The 11,129-nt window shown below is 38.2% G+C and overlaps 1 protein-coding gene across 1 annotated transcript in view; it reads left to right on the top strand.

Moving 5' to 3' along the window:
* FAT2 (FAT atypical cadherin 2) overlaps positions 1–11,129 on the top strand; it is a 190,950-nt gene that overhangs the window by 139,655 nt on the left and 40,166 nt on the right. Inside the window, exons 11-18 of the mRNA XM_082253266.1 lie at positions 426–622; positions 2,157–2,310; positions 4,543–4,776; positions 6,956–7,342; positions 8,471–8,685; positions 9,235–9,372; positions 9,914–10,057; positions 10,309–10,506. Of these exons, the coding sequence (XP_082109392.1) occupies positions 426–622; positions 2,157–2,310; positions 4,543–4,776; positions 6,956–7,342; positions 8,471–8,685; positions 9,235–9,372; positions 9,914–10,057; positions 10,309–10,506 (1,667 nt within the window). The remainder of the gene's footprint in view (positions 1–425; positions 623–2,156; positions 2,311–4,542; positions 4,777–6,955; positions 7,343–8,470; positions 8,686–9,234; positions 9,373–9,913; positions 10,058–10,308; positions 10,507–11,129) is intronic.

The raw sequence follows: 11,129 nt of genomic DNA, 5'->3' as shown, positions 1-11,129 counted from the left end.
AGTTTCATGCTCCTGTTGTACACTTATGAACTCACTATATTCTCATTTAATGAATTAGTCCAAATGCCTTAACAAAAAACTATGGTAACAGAAATTTCTTGCTAATCCTGAAGGAACATTTATGGGCCATATCCACATAAATTTTCTAGCAACTTCAACACTTTTAATCAGCTTTTTATGGCAAAAAATAATCAAATAGATCCAGGAAAATTACCACCAACTGTTTATTTATGTATTTACATGGTAGGGATGGATTTCGGTAGGCTGACTTGATCTGTATTATATTTTTTATTAAACGCTTTCTGAAAGTGCTTAGAATTTATGAAATTGCAGTGTCTGAAGCCATCAGCTGTCTTTTTTTAACTAATTAAAATACTGTAAATGTAATCTAGATATAAGCTCTGACAGATATATTCTTCTGGTAGATGGAGACCCCTTAGGCCTGTTCAGCATCAGTGAGAGTGGAGACCAGTGGGTCATTACCTCCAAGAAGCCCTTGGACAGGGAAAATATGGAGAAACATCACTTAAAGGTGACAGCATCTGATGGGAAGTTCCAGGCAACCACAGAGGTGGAAATTACTGTGTTGGACATCAATGACAACAGTCCAGAATGCCAGCAGGTACGAACGGTAAAAACAGAATAGTTAACAATGGGTTCATAGTATTTAATCAGATTTTAAAAGGTTTAACAGTGAGTTCTGTGACCATATAAAAACACAAGATCACAGGTCAGTTATTTGGATCAGTCATATTCCTTTAGGCTTCTGTAGGGGCCACATCATACTGTATAATAGTTTTAGTTGCATTTGCCAGCATTTGTGCAATAACAGGCAGCTCTTACTGGGATTCACTCCTCAGATGGCTGTCAGCGCTTTCTCACTGGCTAAAATAAGAAAAATGGCTTATTTCTTTGAAAATTATTTGCATACAGCTGTTTTAACAGCATCTTTAGTAAAAAAAAAGTAGAGATCGATAGTTAATTGTTAAAGAGACCTTGTTGCCAGGACATTCATTTGAATAACAATCTTTCCATAAGAATATATGTGCCTTTAATGAACTTTATGTATGTTATTAACCTGCAAAAACACCCTTGTGTAGACATCTAAAAGGTCTGAAACTACTGTCGGGCTGCGCTATCTTGGATGTGATGTCATCAGTGCCAGCAAACCCAGAGCTGCCACTGAAGAAACACTCTTTAGTATCTCCCCTTCTCCAGCAGCTACATAAAATAATTACAAAAATTACAATTCTTTTAAAGTTAGTTTTCCAGTTTTACAAAACATTTAATTTACAATTTAAATAAAAAATATTTTTTACAACTTATTTTTTTTACATTTTATTAATTATTTTTTTACTTTTTTTTTTTTTTTAATTACAATGCTGTTGGCTTGGCTTGGATTAAATATCAGGGGTCTAAATATCAATGGACACAGGAGTGATCAGTACCAATCGCTCACTGTGTCCAATTCAGAAAATGAAGGAGCTGGTAAATGACATATTTACCGGCCCCTTCCTCTACTCTTCATCCATCTGTGTACCAACAGCAGCCGGCAGGAGAGGAAGGCCGGAATATCATTGATAGTGGGAAAGGAAAACACTGGGAGTAAGCATTGAAAATACTGTATTTTTCTATGTTTTCACATGCAGTTTTTAGGTTGGTGACAGGTTTCCTTCAACCATTATATACCATATACAGGGTATTATTTTCGAGTTGAGGATTATGCTTTTAAAATATATATTAATAAAGAGATAAGAAAGGTTTTCGAATATTGATAAGGATGTGCTGTTGGAGAGTTTGATTTGGAGATGCTAAGAAAAAGTGATCAATTATACTAATGACCTTTTCATCGCATTCTTCAATGTGTGCCTGTTGCCATCTGCAAACTACATGTGATTGTCTTTTTTGAATTGCTCAGAATGCTGTGATAAGCACTCTCCTGATACTTGTAATGTGTGATTGTCAGGGAACCGGTCGCATTTTCTCCTTCTCCTCTTGAGGAGGAGACAGATAAGTCCTCACTCATCCAGAAATAGCAGAGGCATTACTGAACAGTCTCTCCTATTCAGCTTTGTTTGGGATTTCACATTCCTGCTATGGATGAGTTGCTACAATGCAGGAAAACATTCATCTCAGATAATTCTCCCTTCTATCAGATGTTATACACAGCAACGGTTGCTGAGGACGCTTCTCCTGGTCTCCTTATCCTCAAGATATCAGCCAAAGACCCTGACTTGGGTAATAATGCCCAGATTACTTATGCACTTTATGGTCTTGGAGATGACCGGTTTCGACTGGATCCGTATACAGGTACATTTTACTGTTACTTTAAGACAAACTGTTGCATAAATACATACATGTAAATATTACATAAAGAATAGTTCAAGGCAGAGTGACGTGATACTTTTAGGGTGATAATAAAGGCTCTTTTTTCCTAAAATAAAAAAGAGGTTATACTTACCTACACTGGTAAGCAGTTATCTCCCCTACGGCGGTCCCTGGCTGGCGCTGTCCACTCCTTCTTCTTCCGAGTACCCACTCAGCAAGCTGTGTGCCAAGGGGACACCTGTGTATGCACACTCCCGAGCTGGGCTTTGTGTGCCCATAGACACACACAGTTCCAGCAAGCTACGCTCCCACTCCCTTTTCACAGGAGTTTGACTGACAGCAGCAGGAGCCTATGGCTCCTGCTGCTCTCAGTGTTCGCTGTGAGACCCGGAAAAGGGGAGAGTGGTGCTGCAGCCAGGATAGCACTAGATAGGTGAGAGGAGTCCTATAAGTTTTTATTTGGGGGGGGGGGCAGGTAGTGGGGCGTTTTTTACCTTTACACATGAAATGCATTAAGGTAAAAAAACATTTTGAGTTTAGAATCACTTTAATGCCCTTCCACCAACCTACCTATAGTCACCTCTGCAGCACTCCTTCCTCAATTGCACAAAATACCCTGTGTAAGCTCCATGTCGCATGTTGTCAGACCTTGCACAGGTTTGATGATTTAACTCTGTCTTTTATGTGATAATGTTAGGTCTGTCAATTGGCCCCTTAGATCTGAAGACCATGGGAGGAGGTTCCCTATACTTGGAAGCGTGGCTGCAATGGAGCCTCTATTAATTTGCTGTCCAATTCTGTGTCCATTCTCAGAAAAAAAAAAAGATCCAAATTATTTAGCAGTAGTTGCATTGGGTTATGTGACATTTTAAAAAAAAGTCTCTTATTCTATTACAATACTATAGGGCTGTTAAATTCCCAGCTAATTCAATACTGAGTATTTATTAATTCAGTGCATATTATCAACCTTATTTTAACAAAAAGACTAGAAATTATACAGATATCAATCAGCCCACTTGTTTAACATGCTTGTGGTACAGAGATAAAGAAAAATAATTTCTTTGAAATCTAGCCAAGTAATGTGCAGGTTCAATTGAAGCACACACCAACCATTCATCACTGTTACCCAATTCACTTCTCTTGCCTAAATATAAACCAACAGTGAAGATTTTTATGAGGGCTTGATTTATGTTCGAAATAACTTACAGCAAATACCATAGAGTTGGCCTGTAGGTACATTTTCATTTTCAGGGAAAGAGATGTTCCTTGTGAAGAAATAGAGTACAAAACCTGGTGTACATTCCAGAGCGTTGCTTCTCACTTTATCAAATATATGTGTGGTTATTCTTTACAAAAATTTTTTTTTTTTTCTCCAGGCAAACAGCTAAGTACAAATATAAGGGAGCTGTTTTGCCAACTAAAGGATTCAAATTTTTGTCTACCCAGTTTTGAGATTTAGACAGCACTGCCACACAGCACAAAATTGCACAACCTGATTTTTCACTACTGCAGTTCAGCAACACTTACAAGTTTTGTTCTTCACCAGCCAGGGAACGTAATGAGTATCTTCCCTGTTAGCATATGACCACTGAAGAGCAGCTGACTGTCCATTTGCCTGTTTTTGTTTTTTTTTTTCTTTTAATAGCATTAGTGACCTCTGGGTAAACATCTAAATTAGCAGTTAAGATACATATAATGGTTCTGTTTTATCTATGAAAGGATTGTATTTCAGTACATCCAGCCATGAGATTTACACATCCCTACCAGCATGTACAATTAGGCAGGTTACCTGACTTTTTCCTATTTTCTGTTAAGAAACATAGCTAGGGCGCTCTCAGCATGTGATTGGCCAGTGAAGAAGCAGCAGCAGGCTGATGATGTTATCTCTCTGCTCTCCTGACCCATCAACATGCTGTATGTCCATGTGTACATGTGTATAAAGCACTCCTATTTGGCTTAGTGCTGACTGTCTCTCTCATGTCTGCTGCTGTACAGAGAATTACAAGAAGCTGATACCAGTCAAATTCAGGAACCCTAAACTAGCTACATTTAAAAAAAAACGCAATGATTCAGACTGCATCAATTGGTGTTTTTTATATTTGACTGGAATTTATCTTTAAATTCTGTATATACACTTAATAAGTTATAAATGTCATAAATTACTTTTTTTTTTTTACTGTTTTTCTAAAAGTCATTGATTGTGTCTGTACACAGGAGAGTTAACGACACTGGCACCTTTGGACAGGGAACAGAAGGCATCCTATCAATTGGTTGCAAAAGCTACTGATGGAGGAGGACTTTCATGCCAATCAGATATTGTCCTGTTTCTGGAGGATATCAATGATAATGGACCCGTTTTCACCATAAATCACTACTCCGTAACCGTGTATGACAACACAACTTTGAAGACCCCTGTGGCAGTGGTCAATGCTAGAGATCCTGATGAAGGTAGAGCAAAAAATCTTTCTTGTTCAACTTTTTTTATTAGTTTTCACAGAAGTGAATATAACATCCGAATTGCCCATGAAAGGGGACGTAGGATTGCACAAGAGTATCAACATTTTTTCTAAACAAGAATAACACAGTCAAACATAACCAGTTCAATTCACTGGGGCTCTGACATCAAGAAGCATAGGGCATATCCAGTGGTCAGAGCAACCCAAGAGCCTTAAGCAGGAACAGACTCAAACAAGTCTGAAAAAGAATAGAGAGAAGAAAGAGAAACGAGAAAGGAAAGAAAAGAGGGGGGGGGGGGGTGGAAATGAAAGAGACTAGGTAGAAAGAGGGACAGGGAATATATATGCCCCATGGACTCCAAGCCAAATCATGGTGGTGAACTAAAAGTAAGACAGACAGGACAAATTCACTGATGGCAAGGCATATTGGAGCCATGGTTCTAATATTTTCGGATGTTTTGGGTGGGAGTCTTCAAGGAAACTGGACAACTTTTCAATAATCATCATCCTGGTCATACCATCTTTAACTTCCTGATAAGGAACTGATTGGAAAATCTTTCTTTAAAATTATTCCTTGCCTATCTACAAAGGCAGCCATCTTGAAAAATTATACATTTATCCTGTAAGAATATATATATATTTTTTTCAATCAGATAATTTTTATTAACCACTTCAGCCCCTGAAGATTTGGCTGCTCAAAGACCAGGCTCTATTTTGCGATTCGGCACTGCGTGACTTTAACGGACAATTGCGCGGTTGTGCAACGCTGTACCCAAATAAAATTGACGCCCTTTTTTTCCCACGAACAGAGCTTTCTTTTTGTGGTATTTGATCACCTGTGCGATTTTTATTTTTTGCACTATAAACAAAAAAAGAGCGCCAATTTTGAAAAAATAACAATATTTTTCACATTTTTTTATATGAAATTCTCAAAAAAAAATTTAAAAATCAAAATTTTTTAACATCTTAGGCCAATTTATTTTCTGCTACATATTTCTGGTTAAAAAATCGCAATAAGCATATTTTGATTGGTTTGCGCAAAAGTTATTGCGTTTACTAAAGAAAGATTTATGTCATTTTTATTGTTTTCTTTTTAACTAGTAATGGTGGCGATCTGAAATTTATTTTGCGGGACTGCGACATTGCGGCTGACAGATCGGACCCCTGACTGACATTTTTGACACTTTTGTGGGTACCAGTGACATTACTACAGTAATCAGTGCTATAAATATGCACTGTTACTGTAAAAATGACACTGGCAGGGAAGGGGTTAACTTTATTGGTGATCAAGGGGTTAAGTGTGTCCCTAGGGGGCGTGATTATAACTGTCAGGAGGCATGGCTCAGCTAGATCATCACAGAGACATACAATCCTACACAGCAGGATTGCATAGCCTCTGTGATGATCTAAGGGAGAATGACAGACGGCTGTGTTTACATCAGCCGTCTGTCTTTCTCCCTCTCCTGCGGGAGATCGCGAGTGGCCAGCAGCCATCGGAGCCACTGGTCACACCGCTGGCTAGGCAGGGAACAAGAAGGGACGGGAGCGCTTGCCCCCTACAGGCTCTTTGGCAAGCGACGTAGTACTACGTCGCTTTGCCTGTAAGCAGCTGCGTGCCACAGTAAATGTACAGGAGGCGGTCGGCAAGGGGTTAAAGAAAAATTGACAATATAGGTACAATAATCAAAACTCAGACACATATATACTGTACCATAAATTGTGTGGTCCTCTAATCACCCCCTAATAGAAAAATGCCTAAACAAAACATAAGTACCAAAAGCTGCATCATAACACTGGTGGTGTCAACATAAAACCTAGAAAAAACCATAAGAATTATCCTTAATCCAGCCTTTCCCAGACTGTCCAACCACTAACCAGGCTCGATCCTGCCTAGCATCCAATATAGTATCCACTAAGTAAATCCATTTTGTTTCTTTTTCTTTCAATATCTCTTTGGACATTTGATAGTGATTATGTAGTAAGTCTCCTCTGCAAAAAAAAGCCTGCTAGGAAATTTTTGTAATTTTTTTTACTCGTAATAAACTGTTTAGTTGGGGCAAGTACTATGGAGGATTGCTATTGAACACTCTTGCTAAAAATGAAATAGTAAATAGTTTTTAATCCATTTAGGTTATATTTTATTTAATTCAATTGTTCAACTTTCTGTTTAGGTTTAAATTCTGAAGTTATGTATTCCCTCTCAAACTCCGCCAATGGACTTTTCTCAATTGACGAAACCACGGGTGTAGCACGACTAGAGAAACCTCTAGAAGGCATGGAAGATGAAGTGATTGAATTAACCGTCTGTGCCACGGATCGTGGCTTTCCCCATCCACTTTCCACATGCACACCCATTACAGTGTCTGTGGTGTCTCTCAGTTACTACCGATCTGTTTTCGGAAACCCAGAAAATATCATACAGGTGCCAGAAGACCAGCCGGTTGGTTCAGAGCTTCTAAATCTAGCAAAACTGACGCAGGACATTGAAAGCAACTTGAAAATTGAGTATGAAATCTTGAACGGGAAAGAAAATAGCATATTCCGTCTGACAGATACAGGTATGGTACCCTTAAATTAAAAGAAAAAAAATTGCATGGGAGTGAAAATTTTAAAAAGCTGCAACCACAAGGCAAAGATAATCTGTAAGGTCAACTTTACCCAAAATTGATAAGTTAGTATTGAGTAGCTGACAGCAAATTTCTTACATGTTTCTAATATTACATGGATATACCAATGATGAGCTACCCCCACCAGAATTCCCAGTCCAAATTCTGTATCATATAACAGTGTTTCCCTCCCCCTATATCAATTCTCTAGTGTAAACTAAGAAATTTGACAACATCTGAAGACTAACAGGTCATCATTTTGACCTTGTGCTAGTAGAAACACTAACTACTGCAGGAAGAGTTTGTCATTTGGGTCCCCAAGATATAGAAAACTGGTAAATAATCCACAAAGGCCTACCTAAAACTGGAATATCTAAGTAGGTAGATCTTATGTGCTGTAATTAGCAATCTTCCAAATCCAAGTACCCTTGCATAAGAGCTTTTCAAGGTTCTATCAGTAATCATAACTTTTTTCATCGGACATTTACAACCTGTATGATTCTTCCACCTGTTCAGATATAATGGGCACTGGGAAAGATCCTTTAACCTTTAGTAGCCACCATTATAGAAAACTATATATGCTTGGCTGTTTTCAGAAAAGAAAAATGAAATTCTGGAGATGAACACCATAACTCACACTATTACATTCAACTGGAAACAGAAGTCTAGGACCCTTCAAAACAGTAAACTTGCCTGGGTTCTTAACATGTCTAAAGACAATGTACTGGAGCACATGGTGAGCAGTAGGCAAGAAAAAAGGCTCAGGATCAAAAGCAGCAGAAAAAGTGAGGTGCTGTTGTCAATACATATGAAGGAAATAGGTGGCTAGTCACTGACCAATATACACCATATCCACAACTGACCATCTGAGAACCACCCTGTAGGGAAGAGACTCTCCTATAAGCATCAATCACTCAAGCAAGTGACAAACAAGTTATTTGCACATCCACTGATTATTGTATGGTGGATCGTCACAACCAATGGCATTTTTATTTACCTTGGAATATAATTTTTAGTTTGCTTATGTTTAAAATGCAATTTAATATGAATAAACTATATCTAGTTTTGTTTTCTTTTCAGGCATATTGTACTTGAATGGAAAGTTGGACTTTGAATCCCAACGTCAATACTACCTCTCAATAGAAGGCACTAGAGGAAGCTCTCCTCCTCTAAGTGATGTGACGGTTGTTGTGATAAATGTCACTGATATTAATGACCACAAGCCTGTCTTCAGCCAGGAGGAATACCAGGCAGAAATCCCAGAGAATGCAGTGGTGGGAGATCTGGTTGTGATGGTGAGGAACCAGAAAAGGGGAAGAAAATCTAAATCTTATTGGTTTTAGAATATAAACAGTAAATCTTGACCTTTATTTATCAATAATTGGCTCTCCACTTTCTATATTTCTTTACTTATATATATAACTAGATGTAAAGATGGATGTGAAGGAGAAACGCCAGTTTGCTTGTAAGATGGCCATACATGAGAGCTGGCTGCAAGTGGGATGTTCTGTAGCATATTTGGCTATCCTCTTATATCATCAAATGCAAACAATCCAGACATTCTGCATCAACAGGAAAATGGTGGATTGTGCAGAGCATAGCAGTAGTCATAAGAGGACAGCATTAGGCAGATCGCAGATATCTGTCTATATCAGATGTTACAAACAGGTCTTACAAAATATTGTTAACAGCAGATCGCATCGAAATTAAACTAGGCAGTCTGATGTATTAGAATACTGCACAGATGACTTCATAAGCTTATTTGCTGTCAGTTTTTCACAAGCTTTGCAGTTTCAGTATCTAATCTAATTAACATTTGGTCTTTCTGTGTTTCACCTCTGTAGATCTCAGCTGTTGACTTGGATGGACCCAAGAACAATAAAGTCACTTTAAAAATAGTGAAAGGAGATCCCCATGGTCACTTCTCAATACACCCTGAGCGAGGAGATCTCAGAGTTCTGAGTCGACTTGACCGAGAGCAGGTGAGGTGTTCTCCAGATCCAGCTTGGTCCAGATTCTGTTTCACTGATTTCCAGCCACAACATCTTTGTAATCCTTTATAAGACATGTCTGTGTCTGTTTTGAGCATTATTTTTAGAAGCTGGTTTGCAATGTTATGCAACATTTTGTCTTTGAAGAATCTTTTGTTCTGCCTAATTTATTCTTAGCATGCAGTGCTAGATGTACATAACACATTCCACCACAATAAAGCGTACTGTTCCTGAAAAAAAGCAGCCTGAAGGTTTTTGTGGGGCATCTTGCGTCTAGATGCCTTGGATTTGAAGGCAACAGATTACAATGATTAGAACTATTTAAAAATGTGGGGCAGAATTTACTAAATATATTCAGATTAAGATAAACTCCATACGGGTATAAAAGCCATGCATAATACAGCTCTGCTTTCATTAATAAATCGTTTGATGCATTTTGTAAAATATTTGAGCACATAAATATGAGTTGCTATCAGTTTCCTTTATTCTTTTTTTCACATATCTCTAATGGCATGTCTTTCAATTTTAACAGAAAGCTAAATATTCTCTTGTGGTTCGTGCAACTGACAATGGTGTCCAAGCACTCTACAATGAGGTGACAGTTCAGGTCCACTTACTAGATGTGAATGATAACCCTCCTGTGTTTTTACAGTCCAACTACAGCCTTGTGCTTCAGGTATGGTGAATATTTGACATATTGAAAAACACAATGCAAAGATAGATGACAATATAATAACTGCTTTTGCAAACAGCAATCAAATTAATTTTTGGTTACCTAAGTAACATTAGTACAAGTTCAGTTCTGATTTTGTAGTATGGGTTACTACCCTTTAAACAATCAAACTTCTGAATTTGACTTTTGATGATACGCTATAGAAATTTGCAGACACTCGCCAGACTCAACCTATATCTTTATCTTATCTACAGGACAGGTCCCCAGCCAGTACTAGTGTGTTGACACTTATTGCAACAGATAAGGATTCCTCCAAAAATGGGCCACCATTTCATTTTCAGATCATGGAAGGGAATGAAGACAACATGTTCCATATCAGTCCAGATGGTGTCCTCTCTACTACAGCTGTCCTCAGCAGAGGTGCCAAAGAGAAGCATGTCTTGAAAATAAAGGTAAGATGTAATCAGAAGTATGCTAAGGAGAATCAGACTAGAAAAACATTAAAGGTGATAATTCATGGAAACCTAGCCAATAAAGCCATGACAAAATCTCCCTTTGTAATGAGTACCCAATGGCCAGACCTGGATAATGAGAAAGCAATAATTAACACTGGAGCAGCAGTTTGACAGAGGTATCTAAAATATCAGTTCTTTCAGTATCGTCAGTACTTTCACTTTATTTGTAAGGTAAAGCAGTTCTTGCAATAAAAACAATGTTGGCCTTTATTGCTAATTGCAGTAAGAGTTGGGAAATAATCTAAATAGGGAGCTGAAATTAATTTGGGGGTCATTTATAAATAATCTGGTCTGATACTATTGTGTGTATCAAAAGCATTGTGCTATTGACTGTTGTGTGTCAGTTGTTAGGCCTCTAAACACAATATTCCCAACACACACGTTCCTGCGAAATGCTGTGGATGTTAGTGGGTGCTGCAGTGACGTGACCACGAAATGGAAACTGTCGACATTGAAAACAGAAAATATGTCACCAGCACATCAAGGATATCCAGAATGGCTCCAATGCTTTAGTCAGTGATCACATCAGAGTTACCGAAGCAACATTTCAGAGCCTCACA

Source organism: Pelophylax lessonae (assembly GCF_965119305.1).
Source record: "Pelophylax lessonae genome assembly, chromosome: 4".
In the NCBI taxonomy this organism is placed as follows: Eukaryota; Metazoa; Chordata; class Amphibia; order Anura; family Ranidae; genus Pelophylax; species Pelophylax lessonae.
Note: the sequence above shows the minus strand (reverse complement) of the source record. Positions and strands in the feature narration are given on the sequence as shown.